Below are 22,205 nucleotides of genomic sequence, written 5' to 3'. Positions count from 1 at the left end.
ACTTGCGCTGTAGAAGTAGAATTGAAAATATTTTTTGTCTTTTTGGACATTAATAGCTTTTTCACTCCCCTTAGATGAAATTTAATGCCACTCTTCAAAAAAGAATGTAATTCAATACATTTAAAGACCTTAAAAATCTTTTATTTAAGCCTTTTAAAGGACCCGCCGGGACCCTGGTCTTGGTAATGATGGGCACCGAATTCCAGGCATCTTCCTGATGTTGGGTGATGCGGCCTCCGGACGGGTGGGCCCCGTCGCGACCAACACGCCCGACTGGAGTCCTTTTTAGACAGGAGCTGCTCAGGTACCTTGATCTGCTCCCTCTGCTCCTCCAAGTTTGCCTCTTTGTGGATCTCGACGATGGTCTTGGGGCCCTGGTCACCCCTCCGGGGCACCCAGTTATTCTACCGTAGTTGGAAAGAGAGGAGCGCTTTCAAAATGCATTCAACACGGCAGCCACCTTGTCAGGATGGGCAATTAAGAAAAGCAAACCTGCAAAAGGAAAGCAGTCCAACCACCTCTGCATGACTAGCAATGAAACCTCCACACTCAAATACTGAAGCTGGTCAACGGCTGTTCTATAAACTATACTTGTACAGTAAGCATTCGAGTATAAATTAATGAAAGCAAGGAAACATTTGTAGAGACACTGAAGAAGTCCAACGGATGGGTGTGTAACACTTACCTGTCTGAGGTCCAGGACATCTTGCAGTTTGCAGCGGATCCTCAATGAGGTCTTCCTCGCGTTTATTATTTTGCTTATGTAGCTGCAATAGTGGTCCATTTTGGGCTGATTAGTCAAAAACAAGACTCTCGTTAGCATGCGTGTGGCTACTGCCTGGTAAAAACTACCGCCAAGAGTTAACAGCCAGGTAGGAGGAACATAAGCGCATGATACCTTGGCCTTCTCGATGTCCTTGCCAATGGTGGAGAGTAGGATGCAGAGACACTCTAGTCTTTCCTCGCTGTGGCTCTTCTGGAGCAGCTTGACTATACAGTCATGCAATATAAGCTCCGACAGCATCTCCACCTTAAACAGCTCCCCGATAAACTTGATGTTACCGAGGGAACGGTGGCGGGCCTCGTCCTTCATGGCGTCCAGCTCCTCGATCAGGCGCTGACGCTCCTCATCCTGGCGGGAAATATCGGGGGTTGGCGTTAACACGAGACGAGGCCCGGATATACGGCACATTTAACACGACTAAAACGACTGGACTTCACTCTAACAATACACATCCAATGATGTGCACTTGGAGGGAAGGTGCACTATCAAGATGGTGAGACTGTCGCACCTCTGATGCGGCTTCCAGCTCCTTCTGCTTGCGCTCGTTGCTGTCCTTGTCCTTCGCAAACTCCTTCTGGCAGCAATTGAGCAGCAGCCTTCCAAAATTCACTGTGCCTCCTGACTTATCAGAGGTGGGCACTTTCAGCTGGGTACCATGAAGAGCAAGCAACAAGCACAAGTGAATAAGAGGTTTTTTCATGACTAGCAACATTAACACAGATGAATGTAGCCAGGGTGCAAATTTTGCTTTCTGACCTGTGTGCAAATTTAGGATAAGCTTGAAATATCACTGCTCAACACATACTACTTTAACTGCCATCACAGATAAGAAAAAGTTGCCTTTTGTTAATTTATGTACATTGGCATCAGTCAGACAGTCAGTCAGTCAGTCAGACGTACAGACAGACAGATAGATAGATAGATAGATAGATAGATAGATAGATAGATAGATAGATAGATAGATAGATAGATAGATAGATAGATAGATAGATAGATCTCTTCAGACACTCTGCTAAATTATGCTCTTTCATTATTCTGTGTCCTTGGCCAGTAATTGCACAGCATGGACAGAGGACACAGATCAAAGCAGTTCATTCCTCCCTTTCTGACCAATCAGAAGTCTTGGGAGGGCAGTTGCTGTTTCTGAACACTTGGTGAAATGCATGCATTACAGTGTCCAGCTTTAACAATAAACAAAACATGAACAACCTCCTGAACTCCTCAGTCCCATTGGTGCAGTTTAGCTGCAGAAACACATGGGACAAGATAGAGGTCACATGTGGAACTGGCCATTCGCGCGTGGGCATGTGCACACTCACCATCATCAGGCAGCGACACAATTTAGCATAAGTCACGGAGAACTTGGGCTCAGAGATGGCCTTCTCATATACGAGATCGACGACTCCCTTGAGCCGCTCCTCCGTGTCCATGCTCAGCTCCGTCAGCTGCTTCATCAGTGGCTGGAACATCTGTGGCGTGAGCTTGTTCAGGATGCTGCGCACACGTCGCAGCAGGTCCAGGGTCTTGGCCACCTCCAGGTTCTCCTCGTCAGCTTCAGCCTTGTGGGCGCGCACCTTCTTCATTGAGGGCCTCCACGCCTTCTCCGCCTTGTTCAGCTGGATGTCGTTGCTGAATGAGACACTGGTGATGATCTTGCGTGGACTTTTGCGCTGGCACTGTGAGGACCTCGAAACTGGAGGCTGGAGGGGGGGTGGGGGGGCAATCTTAATTAAGACAATCAGCTCAACTAAGTCCCCTATAATTCACACTAAGGGTGTAACCAACAGCTCCAAGTGAAACTAGCATAAACCAACAACACCAGCATGGCTAGTAAACAATCTAGACTCTAGAGCAAATCCCATGATGCTCTACAATGTAGAATGTCCATTTACATGTGCCTTTAAAGCAGGAGTGTCCAAAGTGTGGCACTCATCTCAAAAGACGAGACATGATATTGGGTTCACGATAACGAGACGAGACTTTTAAATATTTTTAAGAAAACTTCAAAGATGACAAATATATCTGGAAAAATAGTTTTGGCAAAGTCAAAAAATGCTAATTCAACAGGTTTCTCTCCTGTATGACAGAGTCTCTTAAGACTCATTAATGCAAACAGAGACTGTCCCAAAAACAATTTCTTCAAAAACAATAGAGTTGTATACATCCCCACTATATCTGCCTTAAATATTAGTGAGGATTGCGCTCTTTGTCTGAATTTCCTCCAACTCTGACATGACATTACCCCTTGTACATGTTCAACTATGGAAACTGGTCGAATAGCAATGGCAGCGACTGCAATTTTGGCTTTGGATAGACATTTGCCAAATGTAGATGTTTTCAGCTTTCGGCCCATCAGCAGAAGTAGCACATACCTCTGGCTCCAAAGGGGCCTCAACAGGCTCCTTCTCTGCTTGGGGCACTGCTTCCGATACCAATGGCGCATCCATACTCTCACCCATCTTGGGCTCAAGAGCAGGGATGTCTGCTGGAGGAAGGTCCGTCAGAGGAGGTGGCGGGGAGGCAGACGCTCCGAAATCGGAGTCTTGTCCAACAGGCACTGTGCTCAGTGGTGAGGCCAGTTGGAGACCCTGGGACAGGTTAGGCTCCGTTGTCAGTTTTGAAGGAACCACCAGCTCGGGCACCTTAGATGGAGGCGGGGGGGTTGAGGCAGCTGCTGGCATAGACACAGGTTTCCCATGGTCATCTGAACAAGGTGCAATTTCAATTCGGTTTCCAAGTTAATAAAATACAAAAACATGATATAATAACATTAAGAAAACACACTTACCGGGTGGAATCACTACAGTAGCTGTAGGTGGCGTGCTTTCATCATCGGTCTGCACTGCGACCACAGTCTGAGGAAAAGAGTGGGGAACATTGTCAAATTTGGAGCAATTACAAACATTTTAACGTAATGTAAGCATATACATAGGCCTTTCGTATTGAGCTCAGCTGAATGGGTGTGGGCGTAGATGCGTTTCTTGCCCCGGACATAATCTCTTCCGTGACATCACATCCACCCTGTTTGGGTTCTGGTATTCTAATCTGTGGGACATGGTTTTTGGGAGTGAGACCAGGTTCAAGCAGGCAACCTTTCCAGCTCCTCACCTGCTGGCACTCTCTCCTGCGCTGTTGGGGCAGGGCATACTGAGGGGGTGGGGCCTGCTGCTGCAGGGCAGAGCTCAATATGATGGGCCCTGAAGACTGGTACTGGTCCTGCGTAGGGTAATACGGCACACCTGGAGGAAACAAGGCACAATCAGATAACACCTTAGGCTCCACCCCAATGTGGAGAGGGAAAGGAAGTCTTTTTTTCTCCTTCATTTACACTGGCCATTTAACATTTAACAAAATCTATGTTGAGTTAAGAGCCTCTCCTCACCGTACGCAGAGCTCCAGTCAGCATAGGTGCCATAGTAGAAACCCGTGGGCTCATTGGCTACAGGGAACTGCTGGGGCGGGGCATACTGAGGGGGTGGGGCCTGCTGCTGCAGGGCAGAGCTCAGTATGATGGGTGTAGTTGGCCCTGAAGAAAGGTACTGGGCCTGCGTAGGGTAATAATACGGCTCACCTGGAGAAAACAAGGCACAATCAGATAAAACCTTAGGCTCCACCCCATTTTTTTTCTCCTTCATTTACACTGGCCATTTAACATTTAACAAAATCTATGTTGAGTTAAGAGCCTCTCCTCACCGTACGCAGAGCTCCAGTCAGCATAGGTGCCATAGTAGAAACCCGTGGGCTCATTGGCTACAGGGAACTGCTGGGGCAGAGCATACTGAGGGGGTGGGGCCTGCTGTTGCAGGGCAGAGCTCAGTATGATGGGTGTAGTTGGCCCTGAAGAAAGGTACTGGGCCTGCGTAGGGTAATAATACGGCTCACCTGGAGGAGACAAGGCACAATCAGATAACACCTTAGGCTCCACCCCAATGTGGAGAGGGAAAAGAAGTCTTTTTTTCTCCTTCATTTACACTGGCCATTTAACATTTAACAAAATCTATGTTGAGTTAAGAGCCTCTCCTCACCGTACGCAGAGCTCCAGTCAAGATAGGTGCCATAGTAGAAACCCGTGGGCTCATTGGCTACAGGGAACTGCTGGGGCAGGGCATACTGAGGGGGTGGGGCCTGCTGCTGCAGGGCAGAGCTCAATATGATGGGTGTAGTTGGCCCTGAAGAAAGGTACTGGGCCTGCGTAGGGTAATAATACGGCTCACCTGGAGAAAACAAGGCACAATCAGATAAAACCTTAGGCTCCACCCCATTTTTTTTCTCCTTCATTTACACTGGCCATTTAACATTTAACAAAATCTATGTTGAGTTAAAAGCCTCTCCTCACCGTATGCAGAGCTCCAGTCAGGATAGACCACAGGGAACTGCTGGGCCAAGGACACGTACTGAGGGTAGTACTACGACACACACACACTAATCATTTCAGCTTGGAAAGGTAACAAGGTGTTTTTAAATTCACGTTGAACACTATCATTAGCATTACCTGTCCAGCTGGAAGGAAGTAGGCAGCGTCCTCGGAGATGGGGAACTGCAGCTGCTGTTGAGAGTTCATCATCTGCGAGTTCTGGTTTATTACTGAAATGTTTTAAAGTCAGAGGTTTTGCACTTAAATCAATTAACAGTGACCACGCTAAAATATGAATGACAGCACATTAATATGAACATATGGCACTAAACCACAAAATTGAAGAAATATACTCTCCATGTTACACTACAGAGAATTTGTTGAGTTAAAATAATGAGCCATCTTTTGCGCCCGAGCAGTCTCAAAACCCTGTAGACAGCTCCTCGTGAAAACATTGGTGTCCCGCATCACAGAAGCGCACATACACACAACTGTGCTGTGTGCACGCTTTTGACTGCAGATGTCACACTGGCTTTGATTTTATCGTCGTGGATTACCTCGTCTAATATTACAAACATGCAGTCTCTGACAGTTTCAGAATCAGTGAAGGGTCATTTTTTCTTTGCTAAATTTCATGACACTCGCAGTGAGGCGGCTGTGGCCTCTCTTGTGCTGTAAATGTCTTTAGTAATGTGGAACAGCTCCTGTTATAAGAAGCTAGCAGGCTCTGCACCTTAGTTGCCCTCTCCTCTGTCCCTTCAGGCAATGCTGTCCCAAAAGCTTGGTGTTTCTCAACATGGTGCCTCCAATTGTTATATTCTTTTAACACTGACAGGCTTTCATTGTAAATCAAGCATACCGGCTTAGAGTTCAATCTTTGAGGTAAACTAGACTTGCATTTCCTGAAGGAAATACTATAGGGCTTGAAAAGGTGTGCCCCCTCTGCTCCATCTGCCCCTCTGCTCCATCACCCCCTCTGCTCCATCTGCCCCTCTGCTCTATCTGCCCCATTTGCCCCTCTCCCTCATCTGCCCCTCTGTTCCATTTGCCCCATTTGACCCTCTGCTCCATCGGCCCCCTCTACTCCATCTGCCCCATCAGCCCCTCTGCTCCATCTGCCCCATTTGCCCCTCTCCCTCATCTGCCCCTCTGCTCTATCTGCCCCATCTGCCCCTCTGCTCTGTCTGCCCCATTTGCCCCTCTCCCTCATCTGCCCCTCTGCTCTATCTGCCCCATTTGCCCATCTCCCTCATCTGCCCCTTTGCCCCATCTGCCCCTCTGCTCCATCTGCCCCTCTGCTCCATCTGCCCCTCTTCTCCATCTGGCCCATCTGCCCCTCTGCTCCATCTACCCCATCTGCATGTATGTATGTGTGTGTGTCTGTGTGGTGTATATGTGTGTGACTGTGTGTAGTGGTTATGAGAGATGCATGTGTGTGCGCGTGCGTGTGTGGGGGAGGGGGAGAGACATTCAAAAATAACTGACACTCTGTCTCTGCCACTCTGAGTGGAGAAGCCTTGTTTTATGTGATTTGCACCCTCCGATCAAACGGTCGTAGTTCGGGACCCATTTAACCTATCGCTTCACCGAAGAGATTGTGTGAGAGAGGACCCCTTGCTGATGATTTTGATATATATTGGTGTGGTTTGACCCAAAAATGACTGATTTATGACAAGTTAAAAACACACAAAAATCTCAACAAAGCTGATTCTGATTCTGATATATTTATATGGGGGCCAATGGGGCAGTTTTCTGTGTCTAGTGCCAAACAAATGCTCATAACTCTAAAACTAATTCATCAAATGATTAGATATCTCGGCGTGCCAGAAAGGACAAGTTTCTCTCACATTTAAAATTTAAATGGAGCTTCTAGGTCAAGGTGTAAGGATTTTACAGCAGTTTATCCAAGAACGTTTTGATCATTTTTTATGCCAGCTCACACTCTAACTGGCAGTGATGATTTGAAATTCTGAACCTTCCACCATTCATTTTAATAGGGCCATTTTTCATTTTAAACTCAATTCTATTAAAATCTATAACTCTAATCGACTCCAAAAACGGATAGCACACCACACAGAGCCGAGACCTTCGAAACGCAGTTCGAACGGAGTCTGTACGTTAAGCGGTTCGGGCCGCATTAATTGCAGAAATTTGGAGAAAAGGAATAACAATATAGGGCTTTTCAAGCACTATAATTAAAGTCAAAGGAACGTCAGAAATCCTTAGCGCTAAAAGTCCAAAAGACATACATACCTCTGCAGCAATCTGCGTAGCTGAAGTCTATATGCTGTGGTAAATAAATCTTGTAACTATGTCCAAGACCGCGTACTGCTCTCCTCTGTCTGTATACCGCAAATGACTCTCAGCACGAGTTTATATACAGTTGCCGCTTTGTGACATCATGCTAATAAAACAAGGGGTGCTATGGTAACGGATATAAAACGAGGGGGCTGTTTTATCAACCAATCATATTTCGAATTAGAATGGTGGGGGCTTGTCCAATGGTCTCAGGATATTCTCACTGGCAGTGTTGTCAACTTAGCGACTTTGTCGCTATATTTAGCAATTTTTCAGACCCTCTAGAGACTTTTTGTAGTAAAAAGCGACTAGCGACAAATCTAGCGACTTTTGGAGACTCTGAACACACACGCTCTTCAGTTGCTGTCCTCTGGGGCGGGTGCTGCCGTGAGCCCCGCCCCACAACACTCAGTGCAGTCTCCACGTCCACACTGCAAATGAACTGCGCATGCCCAAAGCTGCCGCTGACGCCCCGCCCCGTATTTACAGAGCGGGATGTAAATATAAATGCTTTAGTCTTCAGTGAGACACGAAAAGAAATCACTGCATTTAACTCACCCAGTCTCAGCCATTCTTCACCTCATTCAATCCTGCTAACTGCTACTCTTATACTAACATTTAACAACACAGCAAAAAATCGTTGTAATTTACGTAAAAATTATTTATACAAAACATTAAAGCTATGTTCTTTTGAGAAGTGACTGCCTATTTCAAAGGCAACAGATGTTGTTCATTTGTAGTTCTAACATATTTAGGGTGTTTTTTTACTCATTTTCTCTCCCAACGTTATTCCTTTACAACTTCAAAAACATGTATTATGCAAATTAAGTGGTGACATCATTTAGCGACTTCTAGCGACTTTAAGGACAACCCAGCTGGCACACGACCGACCTTCAACGTTGAAATGTGGTTGAAATATAGTTGAAATACTGTCTGTTGTAGTTTCAACGTTGAAACAACGTTGAATCAACGTTTAATGTTAAATGGTTGCGCAAGCGTTGAACTATTATTGGTGAATCAACGTTTAATGTTAAATGGTTGCGCAAACGTTGAACTATTAACGGTGAATCAACGTAATATCTTCAACCTGCCTTTGTATTACCATTTCAAGTTCAAAAAACACATACAATAAAAAAGTACAAACAACACTTTGGCATTGGCTGAGGGTTTTGAAAGAGGTATTAATTATTATTATTAGTAGTAGTAGTAGTAATAATAATAATAATAATATAATTTATTTTTATTAATTCGTCCAAAAACGTCGTCAAAAACAGGCAGGTATTAACCAGGAAGACAACATCAGGCAATTAAACAATTTTAAATGTTTTGAGGCAGCAACAAAACTTCGCAATGACAAATGAACAGGTTTAAAGAGAGTTTGCAGGGTAGTCGTGGCCTGGCGGTTAGGGAGCTGGTCTTGAGACCGAAGGGTCGTGGGTTCGAGTCCCAGACTTGAACCCACGGCCATGACTGAGGTAGTGTGGTGGTACTCCGAGTAAAATGAAAGGCGTTCTTTTTTCATTATGGCATACAGTTGTTTTTTTCCTCTCTCCCATGCAATTTTGAGCATCATGAACGTGAATTTTATGGTTTATTCAAGGTTGAATGTATGACGTTGAAACGACGTTGGCATATCAACGTTGATTCACCTTTCAAAATCGACACAAAATCCAACGTTGATTCAACCATCACTTTCGACGTTGATTCAACGTCGATTCAACGTTGAAATGCCTGCTGGGAACCAATAGCTACTTTCCTTACTGAGGAGTTGGCAACACTGCTCGCTGGTCCTCGTGCGTTGTGGTTGGTGTCTCGTGAGCTTTTAGCTCGTGTGCTAGCTAGTTAGCAGCTGCTAGCCAGCACTAGCGTGAGGTTTTACAAGCGGAAAGCATGGAATCGCAGGATAACAACCATTTTCAAGACGGCCATTCAACGAAAAAGTGGATATTATGAGAAAAGGCTGACCAACACCTCATCTTCAGATTGTAACACAAGGCGGTAAAGGGTACGTTAATGACAACAGTGTTGTGGACGCATTTTTAATACTATGCTCATGTTTTCATTTGGCTGTGTCTAGTGGAGGCCATGGCCAGTAAGTACGCTTCACCAAGATGTGTGTGTGTGTGTGTGTGTGTGTGTGTGTGTGTGTGTGTGTGTGTGTGTGTGAGTGTGTGTGTGTGTGTGTGTGTGTGTGTGTGTGTGTGTGTGTGTGTGTGTGTGTGTGTGTGTGAAAATAAGTCTAAACTGAATGCATTGTGAGATAGATAACCAGTGTAACGTAGCAGACATACTAAAGTGAGCAGACCAGTTTGTTTTGGTTTGCCAAACAAAGTTTTGAGTTTCAGGAGAAAGAGAGTTATCAAGATATAATAACTTAATATAATCAAGATTGGACATGATTAAGCATGAACCAGAGCGTCAGTGTGGTGGTGGCTGGCTATGAGCCCAAGTCTAGCAATATAGCAGGGGTAGAAGAAGATCGTGGCACCATGAAGTCTGGAAATTATGAACTTAGGACCAGTGACTAGAACCACAGTTTTGTAAGGATAGTCAGGTAATTAATGCTCATCTACATTTTAAGATCTTGAATATAGGAGAGCATAGCAAGGGGTGCTAGGGTAGTGGTCATCAGCATAACAGTGGACGTGAAGACCATATTTATGACTAATTTGACCAAGGTGTAACATATAGATAATTACATGGAAATGGCCAAAAACTGATCCCTGGGGTGCTCCTTGATTAACATTAACATTGTGAGATTTATGAACAGGAAGTGAACATGACATGTGCAGTGTTTCTAATGACTAAGAATAAACAAAACTCTTGAGGAAAAGGAGGAATTTAATGAATAAGGTGCACAAAAAAACCCGTGACATGATCCGAATTAAGGAAACAATAACCAGCAGTACTGGTACAAAGACAAGCTATATATAGATGAACAAATGGCCCTCAGGTGCTGGGGATTATAATGGTCCCCACCCACCTGAGGCACAAACACAATGCAACAGCAACAGAACAACATAAACTACTGCCGCTGTGGACGGAGGCAGCAGGCAGGGGGCCCCCGTATCATGACAGTACAATCAGTGTCAGCATGGATTAATGTCTCTAAGTAAAACCATTGCTAGACATATAGGACTGGTCAAAGTGAGGGGTCCACTGAATTCTGACAAGAAATCTGAAGAAGTTTCCAACTGAAGATTTCTTACTGTTCCCCAAAACAATCAGCCTCAGCGCCACTAAAAAATGTAGAGTTGTACAGCTTAACTTCTGAGTGTGTGTATGTGGGTGTTAGTGTTTGGTTGTGTTTATGTAGAAGTGACATTTAGTATGTGGTGTGTATGTGTGTGTTGTAGTGCATGGGGGGAGTTGTTCTCCTTCTCTCTGCAGGTTATCTAGCTGCAACACAGGAAGGCTGTGAGTTACTGACTTACTGTTTTTTCATACATGCATACACACAATCTCTCTCTGTCTTTCTCTCTCTCTCTCTCTCTCTCTCTCTCACTCACTCACACACACAAAGACACACAATGTTTCACTCAATTTTCTCTCAGTCTTAGTAGTTCAAAGTATCTTTATTGGTATGAAATGAATACAAGTGTCAAAGCACCATAAAAATGTTAAGAGCATGAGAGATAACTAAAGTAAAGGATAACTAAAGTAACGGATTTGGCAAATATGCAAAAGTATATGTATACATATGCTTTATATATGTGCTTATAAATACACACTTTAAAATAGTGTGTGTCTCTCTTTCACATACACACAAATAATTGCTATTGCCCTTTTTCTATCTCTGAAACACCCATATTATCAGTGTATTTATCAGAACACATACACATTAATCACTTACACACACTCCCTTCTTTCTCACTCTCTATTTATACACACACACATGCACACACACATCGCAGCATCCCTCTCTAATAAACACACACACACAGCATATGTGTTTGGGGTGATTAGACTGGTGCAGCTTCATTTCTGAGAGTGTGTATTCTGAAATGTGAAAGACCTTGTGTGTGAGATGCATTTGTTATGTGCAGCTGTAGGTGTGTTTTATCTCCTTCTGTCTGCAGGCCGTCTGACTGCAATATTTCAGAGGATGGCTGCGCTGCTCTGTCTTCAGCTCTGACGTCAAACCCTTCATCACACTTGAGAGAGCTGAATCTGACCCACAATAAACTATTCGACTCAGGAGTGAAGCAGCTCTCTGCTTTACTGAAGGATCTACACTGTAAACTGGAGAAACTAGAGTGAGTTACTGACACACACAAACATACACACACAGACTGTGGGTAGACGAGCGTAGGAGGCAGACACAATTACTGAGAGAAGTTGGGTTTATTAGCAACTGTGGGAGAAACCCAAACTGGGTTTAGACACACAAGGTGGTCAGGGCATGAAGAAACAGAGGGACTGAACAGGTGCAGGGACTGAACGGAATCAAAATACTAACACACAGGGAAAACCGAGTAACTGCCTTAACAAGACTAGAGTGGGGCACAAGTAATGAAGCACAATCAGGGATACAATAGACCAGGAATACAGACTGGGATTAGTAACAACAACAAATACAGACCAGGAATAGTAACAACAACAAATACAGACCGGGAATAGTAACAAAAACGAGTACACACTAGGAATAGTAACAAGTTATTTCAGGGCTAGAACCATGGGGTAAGAAGAGTTACAAACAGGGATATAAGTACAATGAGGAACTAAACAAGATACAGGTTGTAAAAGTTTTGTTTCTCAGTAGAAAGCCCTTTTCTTGTGTTCAGCAAATGAGCGGAGGGTCATGGAGGAACACCACTATAAATCCTTAATAGATAGTAACACGCTGCAGAGAAGTGTGTGGCTGAGAGCTCTCGGAACAAATGAGGAACAAACTACTCTTAAAGAAGAGAGGTTTATTCACACAGGCCAGCTGTACCCAAATGTTCAAAAATGAGAGGGCGCTCCCCTCATTCATACATACACAGACCAGCCCTGTGCATGCAAGCAACAGGGTGGGCTCAAGAAGGCTAGTCTAACAAAGGTGATATATTCTACCATATATGGAAGCAAATGCATTGTTCTTGATAAGCCTGTGTGGAGGGGAAACATGATTCATACGTGTGCATCAAGCGCAGCACCTTGAGGAGAAATGCTGAGCCAGTTCTTGGTACACACACTCAGAACGCACAGGAGGAGGGAAAAGGTGTGAAAGGGGGGGGGGGGGGGGTGAAGCGAGGGGAGAGAGGTGTGAAAAGGGTGTCAGGGGTCACAGATGGCGCATTTCCACTAGGGCCTGCTTGAAGCGGTACAGTTCGATACGGATCGATTCGCAACGGAACGGTACGGTCGCGTTCCGTTTCCATTGCAATGGTGGACCACCACAATGTGGGTGGAGTCGCTGTTGGCGCGCGGGTTGTAGTGTCGTGACATCATTTGTATGCGACCGGTCACCGGTCGATGCCCCTTAACACATACCATTATTGTATCTTATTTATCTTTATCTTCATTATTGTATGTGGTTACTCTAATTATTGGTAATAATTTGGTATTACTCAAACAGGCTGAACACACCCTGCATAAAAAGCATCAGTCATACAATCAAATGAAATCAAAATTTATTATGAAATATAGATATTTAAAGTACAAAATATGTAAATAATATAGTTATAGTTAAAAAAGTGCAAAAAGCAAATTACCAAAAAATAACGTATAGCTTTATATGAAATAAATATTTATTGTACTACAAGCAACATTTTGTGTGCTTTTACTGGCGTCTGTCTCGCATGGTGTTCACAAGTTCGCCAAGCACCCCGAGGAAAGCCCAGTTGAAGGAAACATTTTCTGCCAACTCCGCTCTCCTCAGCTCGGCTTCTTGTTCCCGGGCCTCGCTACAATCACGGCTCGACAATCAATGCTCGTGCATCCGCACATCCTGTGCCTGCATCTCCAGAAGATGTGCGCCGATATCCAAGTCCGTCTGGGTCCTTTTTCGCTTGCCTTGACAAAAAAGAGGGTAATGGGAGTTGATTAGTAAAACTGAAATGCACTCGGTACTCATGCTACTCCGGTGCTTCACATGTTTTTTGTGTTCCTCACCTGTATTGGGCCGCCGGACAGGCGTTTGAGATCCAGCCGGTGTAGAGACCGCTGGTTCCGTGTATGACACGGATGATGCGGGGGAGGCGGGAGGTTCCAAAGAGGCGCTCGCCTCGTCAGTGGAAAGGGAATCTTGAACGTAAAAAAGAAACAAATATTAAACACAAGCATTCCCGTGAAAGCAACAACAATATATCGTAACTGCACAAAATGTGTAGCACGTCATCGCTGCTCATGCTTTGTTTATGGCTACAGCTAACTAGCAACTAGCAAGGCTCCACGCTGTGGCTAAGAGCTAGCTATTGTACAGTAGTGACTGTGGTGGTAACATTAACTACAAACACAGCTCTAAATTCCTGCGTTTACAATAGATGCGTTCATATTACGTTCATATTACATCTTTTACGAGCCTAGTAAAACTGTGAAATCACAATACACTCACCATTCTCCGTGGCCTCCAGCACCGACATTGCCGTGTCCAGCACGTTTTCTCTTCCGTTACTGGCTGGCCGGTGACCGTATATGGCATCCATTTGCTGGAACCATTTCCAGTCTTTGCGGTTTGCTCCGCTGCGTCCGTTATGGTCCTTCACCGCCCGGTAATCGCTTTTGGGTTTTAAAAATGGCTGAGGAGTCGATAGCGGAGGAGTCGCTCTCCTGTGACGCAACCTGTGACGACACTCCCTGGCCAATCAGTGTCATGCTGTTCCTCCACGTCACAGAACTGTACCGCTTTGGAACGGTTAGAACCTCGAGCGAGTAGGTACAAAAAAAGTACCTGAAGGTACCGGCAAACTGGTACCTGGTACTAATGCAAACACTCACAAACCGTCGCGAATCGAACCGTACCGCGCCAAGCAGGCCCTAGTGGAAATGCGCCAAGAGAGCATTAGGGGACATAATGTTCAGAGTTACAGCAGACAGAGGAAGATAAAATATTCCTTCAATCCCCTCTTTTGTGATTAAAATGCAATAAGATCACAACACTTTTATTCATTCATCAAATACAAAGACAAAGCCGGTCCCCTCTTAAGGTTCAACGTTCTGCTACGGTTTCAGGAGCAGATGCTGCATGTCATGAGGGCGAGCTTTTGTCAGGGCATCGGCCATAGCCCACATCCGATTCATCAACACATGTTGTCACAAAGCACATTTACAAATCAGATCCCTGATGATCAAGCTAGGGGTGACAGTGTCAAGGAAAATCAACTTAGGTGGGGATTAAGAAGAAACCATGAGAAGAACAAGACTCAAAAATTCATCCTCCATTGTCTGGCCCAGCAGGTTGTACCAGTGCCAGTGATTAGCATGTGGCTCTGGCAGGCGTATCTATTGCAGCACAACTAAAAGGAGGGACCTGGAGGTGACAACAGTCATGAGGGCTCACTGAGCTTCTGCATTCAACTCAAATCTTCATCACAATCTACACTGAACACGTGACGTGGCCGTATAACAGCATCAACATCTCAGATTACCAGAGGACTATACGAATGGATGGCCACGTTGTACACCTTCATTTGCAGTAAATTAACTGAAGGATTGATTAAATAGGTGATTCCTAAGCCTCAGATTAAAGATTGGAAATTGGAAACTGAATCTGGAAAACTCTTCCATAACATCAGTTTTTCTCCAGCCCTTTTGATCTCTCACATTTTTACTGTATTAGTCACACACACACAGTCACACACACACACACACACACACACACACACACACATACATACATACACAAATTAATACTGTATTAATCAGATGCACAGACACACACATTATTACTTTATTAGCCAGATACACAGACACACATTACTGTATTAGTACATTATTACTGTATCATTACAGTATTACTGTATCATTATTACTGTATCACACAGAAGCTCTCTTTATATAAACAGAATCTCTCTATATAAATAACATTTGTTGTGGGAGTTGAGTTAATAGTGTTGGAGCTTTATTCCAAGTAAGTTTGTGTGTGTGTCGGAGAGACATTTTGTGTGCATGCATGCATAGGTGTGTGTGTGTGTGTGTGAGTGTGTGTGTGTGTGTGTGTGTGTGTGTGTGTGTGTGTGTTTTGTGTGTTGAGCTGTAAGTGTGAGTCTTCTTTCTTTCAGATTGTATAACTGCAGTATTACACAGGAAGGTTGTGCTGCTCTAGCTTCAGCTCTGAGGTCAAATCCCTCATCATACCTAAGAGAGATGAATCTGAACCACAACAAACCAGGAGACTCAGGAGTTATGCAGCTGTCTGCTCTACTGGAAGATCCATTATGTAAACTGGAGAAACTAGAGTGAGATACTGACACACACACACACACACACACACACACACACACACACACACACACACACACACACGCACACGCACACACACACACACACTCATTATTAGTGCCACAGTCTTTTCTCCATCTCTTTGTTGTTCTCTCACACTTTTGATCTTTCTATAACACTCATTATCACCATATTTGTCAAACACACAGTGCTCTCTCTCTCTTACTTGCTCAATCTCTCTCTCCCTCTCTCTCTCTTTACACACATACACATATAACTGCATCTTTCTCCCAGAATATTCCATATATGTAAAATATTCTCCACATATTCCATGTGTTGTGGGCATGGAGTTAATAGTGGTAAGCATGTCAAGTAAGCATGTATCTGTTGGTGAGATATTTTGTGTGCATTCATGCATATGTGTTTGTGTGTTGAGCTGTAAGTGTGAGGAGTTTATCTCCTTCTCTCTGCAGTCTAAGTAGCTGACGTATTCCAGAGGAAGGCCGTGCTGCTCTAACTTCAGCTCTAAGGTCAAGTCCCTCGTCACACCTTAGAGGGCTTAATCTGGATTACAATAAACCAGGAGACTCGGGAGTAAAGCAGTTCTTTGCTCTATTGGAGGATCCATATTTTAAACTGGAGAAACTAAAGTGAGTTACTGACGTACTAGCTTTTTATGCACACACATGTCTATGCAGACACACACACACACACACACACACACACACACACACACACACACACACACATACACACACATATTTACAGTCTATATCTGTCTTTTTCTCTCACGCACAGTATAGCATTTTCTATTATATATTTCTCTCAAAATCTTTCACTATCTCTGTAACTGTAACTCTGTATCTTTGTCACATCGACATCCTGCGTCACACATACACTTACTCTCACACAAACATTAAAACTCTTTCTCTGTCCCTTTTGAATTATCTTTCTATCACACACACTCATGCGCACACACACACAGAAAATAAAGTAGTTTGGGGTGGTTTGTAAAGATTTATGTACATGTCATTCTGATTAGCAGAAGGACTTTGAATAGTGCGATTCAGTATGTAATCATGTACTTTTGTATGTGTGTTTATTGCATACCTGTCAAGTGTCCCGTTTTGGCCGGGACAGTCCCGTATTTTACCATTCTGTCCCGGCGTAATCCCGTATTTTTATTTTCCCGTATTTGTCCCGTATTTTCATTTTTCATTTTTATTTTTTTTAAAGCATTCATGTGCCGCTCCAAACAGAATTCTGTCACTAGCCTTGTGAGAACTGGCTCCCAGACTTCTGCAGGTGGCAGTTCTCGCAAGGTTAGTGAAAGAATTCTGTTTGGAGCGGCACATGAATGCTTAAAAAAAATAAAAATTGAAAACTCGCGGGTTTAGTGTCGACAGTGGGAGCAAACCTGGAACAACAAATCAGAGACGGATTTAACGAGAGAAGGCAGTCCTGCCAAAAAAGCTAAGCATACGTGTAAGTATTTTGACGAATGGGACAGGGAATTTACTTTCCTAAAGAGGAGCATGAAGGGGCATAGCTACTCATTCGGTAAGATTTGTAGCTGTGATTTTAGTGTCTCTCATGGGGGAAGGAACGATGTCCGTCAGCATGAACAATCTGCCAAGCACAAACGCGGGCTAAAGGCACAGAAATATGCCCAGGAGATGTCCCCATTTGTAGCTAGCAATACCACTAAAAATTTTTTATTTTTTTATTCATTTGTAGTTCAAAACATATTTGGGGTGTTTTTTCTTCAGTTTTTGCCACTCCAAAGATGTTTTCGTCTCTCCAACAGCCTCAATTGCAGCTATATGCAAATAACTGATTATGCAAATTAGATGATGACGTCATATACGGGAAATGTACCGTATTTTTTTATACAAAACTTGACAGGTATGGTTTATTGTAACCTGCATCAGAGCAATGTGCAGAGACGGAAAGCACTACGTTATCTGTCATTCCTCTGCTGACCCATCAGCTGTTTCTGTGTACAACTGATGCGTCAGTTTTTTCTATCACACACACACATGTGTGGAGAATAAAATAACATAAAAATGATCAATGTAAATAATAATAATAATAATAATAATGATGCATTTTATTTAATAGCGCCTTTCTAGCACCCAAGTACACCGTACAATAAAATACAATCGTGAAATTAGACAGAGGAAATAAACATTAAAGATAAAACTAAATTAAATAAAATATTCCAAACAAGACAGAGAAAGTTTTTATAAAGAAAATGCAAGATGGTGCGCAGATGGTAGTGAGTTCCAGATTCAAAATCAAAATTATTATCCCATGGAGGTCTGGATTTGGAATCATACTCAAAATACAAGTGGAAAATCTAATGACAGGCTGATCAAACATTTTAATTGAAATTCCTAAAGACAAGTTCAAATGAGGTTCAGTAGCAAAAACAACACTGGAGGAATCTTTGTCACTAATATCAGGAAGTTCTCCAAAGACAGGTACTGGAATTTCATCACAATGAGCTACAGGACGACGTGTGGATTGAAGATCAGGATACTTGAGGCTGCTCCGGAACTTTCTGTTGATCCCAGTCACATCAATTGCACAGAAGTAGCAGTGAGTGCTGTGGTTTGTTGGCTCCCTCCAAACCATGGGAGTTCCAACGAAAGTTGTTGAGCATGGGGGGGGGGGGGGGGGGGGGGGTGTGAACGTAACACTACTCTTTAAAATTAATTCTCCCGTCTCTCCCGGATCCGGACCGCTGTCTGCCAGTTGAGTACAAAGAGGCTCAACTGATGAGGCTCAGGGATTGCGTGTCATGCAGCGCTGTGCACAGGGTCCTAGTGCCTGTAGAATTAATGGCCCGATGAAGGTCATTTAAAAACCAGGACATTTCCTCACTTAAAAAAAAAAACCCGGGAAGCCGGACGAGAAATACGGACATGTCCCGGTAAATACGGATGTTTGGTCACCCTAGCTGTACTTACAATTTCTTCTCTCTCATCACACTCACATTGACTAAAGTGGAGAGCTTTTGTACATAGTCCCTCCCTAACTGTCTGTCTTAGTCTTGTGTATATTTATATGTTGTTTATAATATTTCCAAAATGAGCACTTAATTTATTCTGTGTGTGTTTGTGCAATCTTTATGTGGAGAGTTTTCCCTGTGCCTCGCCACAAGTCTTTCAGTGCACTAATGTCCTGTACCTGCTGTGCAAATGACAAATAAACAAAATGTTTTTGATAATAAATGAATAATTGTAATTGCATGTACATTTTAGGCCACACTATACCTGGTAATGATATGGACTGTTTGAAGGGCTCTGCTAAAGCACTTGCTTTGGAGATGTCTTCATCCATGGATCCATGGAGACCACTAGTATTCAGGGGATGAGGCCCTCTAGTGGCCAGAAGGGTGCATGCCGGCCGCTTCCCTCACAACATCCCTGAAGCAAGCAGAGGCAGTACAGCTTGTTTACTGTGCACAAGGCACGCAGGACTGGAGGTGCAGAAGGTAGACATTAACATTACCTTCTTTCCTTATTATCATTCATTAAAAACTGATTTAATTACCTAAGTTGCCCAGAGTTCAAGAGGTATAAGTGTATATTCTAAACTTTGCAGCAGTACACGGGCATTAAATAATGTTAAGACCTGGGAATACCCAGAGCATAATTAGGGGCAGGCATTATATAAATAAAAGTGATGATGATCCACGTGTGCTTTGCTCATGGGATAATGAGACATACAGCAGTGGTTCCAGCTCTATTCGTTGCTGCAGAACAATGTTTACAGAGTCCCTTGGCCACACTGATTGGGAGCTTGGTCTCTCAAATGGATCCCTTGACTAAGATGTGGTACTGTTTTTTGTTGTTGTTTATTTTTTACTAAGAATAAATGTAACAAAAACACTTTATTATTTATTGCTTTAATTATCTACCCTGTTCTTGAGGTCATTGAAGATCTGTCCAAAATACTGCAGGTTGTTATTAATATGCAGCATCTTGCCACTCATCCGGTTCACGATTTCCAGGGCTCGGGTCCAAAAGGCCCCTCTATTTTCTTCCAGCAGGAAAGGTTTGTCTGGGTAGCTGATCTCATGACAGTCAAAGGAGAAAGACACGTACAAACCGGTGAGCAGCACGGCCTGCAGCTCCTCCTTGGTGGCCACCTCAGCTGAAACGATGTCACGACACAGCATGTAGAGGAAGACCACGGTGCCTGGAGTGAAGAAGCCTTGCTGTTGCCATCCTGTCAGTGTCAAGGAGCGGTCCACACTGCGAACACACTGCAAGGGCTCATGGGCAGAGAGGTCCTTCAGCAGACAGGAACGTCGGCACAGGAACTCACCCAGGCAGGTGAGCAGCTCGCTGGTGGAGGACTTCACAAGAAAACTACTAGGCTTGTCTGCACTGATGGACTGATCTTGCGTCAGAATGGTACATCTGGAGAACAAGGAGACCTTGGCCCGATGACGAAGAGGAAGGGTGATGGTTACCTCACCCCATCACCTCACCTCATGTGGGTCACCAATGAGACCTAACATGCTTATCTCATGTCACTGAAGTATGATGTAATAGTAAGCTAATAGTAAAACTGAAGTATGATGAGTAATCGTCAACTGTTGGGAAAGATTCAGTCTGCTGAAAAATACGCCCAATATGAGGTGGACTGAAAAGTATCAGCCATAGGCTTAGTGTACAATTTTTTAAATGACTAATTTTGTGCCAATACAAAGAATATTTTTAAATTTTGTATTTATTTTTTAGGCTACCATTTTTATTTTGTAAGGACAAACATTGAAAAGAAGAACACAAACACTTTGACTTGATGAGAAAGAGCCACACATGATTTATCACAGCACAGAATGTCATGGAAATGTATAATTGTGTTTTGCACATTTTAAATGTAAAAGAGTTCAAATAGCCTTTAAGGGCAGTGTTTTTTTTCTGCAGTGTTTGTTAAGGGCCAGTAAAGCTTTTTCATATAAATATCAACTATATGCCTCTTTTTCACCATCTCTGATCCGGTCACCCTAAGTGAACACTTCAGGAACCAGGAGAACAGATTCACAACACACAAGTATCAGGAAAGAGTTCTAAAGTTTAATGATAATATGTGTAGTTGAATACAGAACAAAATAGATGTGTCTTAAGACAATTTGGTAAGAATAATAAACCATATGTGTGATTGGTGTTCTCCTTATCAGGAGAGGAGGTACAGTAGACTGGATGTAGGGGGATGGAAAAGTCCAGGGAGAGAGATTCTAAGTGAGGTGCAGACACACAGATAAAGGAATGAACAACATGTCAGTGTGTTCTGATTAAGGATTTGCTGGGTGTACGTATGTCTGAAAAACATCTGGCACAGGAACATCTGTCCAGCGCAGTGGAGTTGGGGTGAAGCAGGGGGACCATAACAGCTGGAACAGGTTGAGACTCAGTAGCAGCATGATGTCAGGAGTAGGTTTACCTCATCAAGAGGAGAGACAAGATCATTAGACATGTCTTAGTACAGAGAAGTATAAATTAATGGACTATAGTGTGCAAGGCGCCAGCAAATCTAGCTATGGCAGCACAGCTAAAAGGGTGGAGCTAGAAAATAGCACATGCATGAGGGCTCCATGAGACATCAGGAATAGGTTTATCTGCAGGCAGAGGCAAAGAATAAGACATGTTAACATGAAAAACAATGTTTTTATATGAGGAGAGAGGTGCATTCGCCCACTAACACGTCCAGGTCACCTAAAAAGAACACCATGAGTGACCTTAATCTGAAAAATGAAACACCAGAAGAGTTCTTAACCCATGTGGTGTAAATACTTGCCCAAAACATGCTCAGGTATGACCAGTTTTTTTGTTAGTTTGATTTGTTAGGGTTGCATCTTGCACAGATGAAGCATGAGTCTAAAAGTAACAGTTCTACAGGTGATGCTTCTACAAAATTAATCACAAATCATTAATGACCCCCCTTTGGGTGCCATATGAAATGCCATGAACATGTCGCACAAGAAATGGTAGGCAAGACTTGTGGAGTGCTATTCTACCGTTGGGGGCAGGAATGGCCTCAAGCAGGCAGGCATGCCCTGTAAAAACAATCAAGAGATTTTTAAAGATATGCAACACACCTATATTTACCACCGTGCTCTTGAGGCAGGACCCTCGCCATGACCCCATTGCTCCTGATTACATCCAAGAACTTATTTCCAATTACGAACCCCCACGTCCACTGAGATCACAGGTTGCTGGCTTCTTATTAGTTCCAATAATAGCTAATAAATAATAATAAATAATGAGGTAACAGCAGGGGGAAGATGAAATGGATGAAGGATCAACCCACTGCCCTGGCCCCTCTTACCACCCCAAATTACCCCCTGCTATGGCTGTATCACCACAGCCCTGGACTACCATTACTGACCGT

At 43.6% G+C, this 22,205-nt stretch overlaps 3 protein-coding genes and 1 long non-coding RNA gene across 6 annotated transcripts; 1 reads left to right on the top strand and 3 right to left on the bottom strand.

Moving 5' to 3' along the window:
- Window positions 1-798: 798 nt before the first annotated feature.
- On the bottom strand, window positions 799-4,108 carry LOC143500362 (eukaryotic translation initiation factor 4 gamma 1-like). Its single transcript, XM_076994476.1, has 7 exons — window positions 3,893-4,108; window positions 3,573-3,639; window positions 3,157-3,458; window positions 2,104-2,484; window positions 1,293-1,430; window positions 853-1,132; window positions 799-812 (listed from the first exon to the last, which is right to left on the bottom strand). The coding sequence occupies exons 1-7, from the start codon at window positions 4,106-4,108 to the stop codon at window positions 799-801; spliced, it is 1,398 nt and encodes a 465-aa protein (XP_076850591.1).
- Window positions 4,109-5,115: 1,007 nt separating this feature from the next.
- LOC143500348 (uncharacterized) lies at window positions 5,116-7,528 on the bottom strand. Its single transcript, XR_013126761.1, has 3 exons — window positions 7,392-7,528; window positions 5,277-5,368; window positions 5,116-5,190 (listed from the first exon to the last, which is right to left on the bottom strand). It is a non-coding gene; the product is annotated as an uncharacterized LOC143500348 (long non-coding RNA).
- Window positions 7,529-9,080: 1,552 nt separating this feature from the next.
- Window positions 9,081-18,368, top strand: LOC143500343 (ribonuclease inhibitor-like). Of its 3 annotated transcripts, XR_013126757.1 has the most exons (5): window positions 9,081-9,441; window positions 10,793-11,692; window positions 15,641-15,817; window positions 16,274-16,450; window positions 18,280-18,368. XR_013126757.1 is itself a non-coding variant. In XM_076994456.1 (3 exons), the coding sequence occupies exons 1-3, from the start codon at window positions 11,475-11,477 to the stop codon at window positions 16,284-16,286; spliced, it is 408 nt and encodes a 135-aa protein (XP_076850571.1). In that variant the 5' UTR covers window positions 10,549-11,474; the 3' UTR covers window positions 16,287-16,483. The 3 variants fall into 3 exon arrangements, 1 of the variants encoding a protein (XP_076850571.1); XR_013126756.1 differs by lacking the exon at window positions 9,081-9,441 and having other exon boundaries at window positions 10,549-11,692; XM_076994456.1 differs by lacking the exons at window positions 9,081-9,441; window positions 18,280-18,368 and having other exon boundaries at window positions 10,549-11,692; window positions 16,274-16,483.
- Window positions 18,369-19,713: 1,345 nt separating this feature from the next.
- LOC143500361 (cyclin-dependent kinase 5 activator 1-like) lies at window positions 19,714-22,195 on the bottom strand. The gene is made up of 4 exons (XM_076994475.1): window positions 22,156-22,195; window positions 21,832-21,870; window positions 21,517-21,529; window positions 19,714-20,230 (listed from the first exon to the last, which is right to left on the bottom strand). The coding sequence occupies exons 1-4, from the start codon at window positions 22,193-22,195 to the stop codon at window positions 19,714-19,716; spliced, it is 609 nt and encodes a 202-aa protein (XP_076850590.1).
- Between the last annotated feature and the right edge of the window lie 10 nt (window positions 22,196-22,205).

This window comes from Brachyhypopomus gauderio, unplaced genomic scaffold, assembly GCF_052324685.1.
Source record: "Brachyhypopomus gauderio isolate BG-103 unplaced genomic scaffold, BGAUD_0.2 sc142, whole genome shotgun sequence".
NCBI lineage: Eukaryota > Metazoa > Chordata > Actinopteri > Gymnotiformes > Hypopomidae > Brachyhypopomus > Brachyhypopomus gauderio.
The sequence above is the reverse complement of the archived record's forward strand: the minus strand, read 5'-3'. Positions and strand labels throughout refer to the sequence as shown.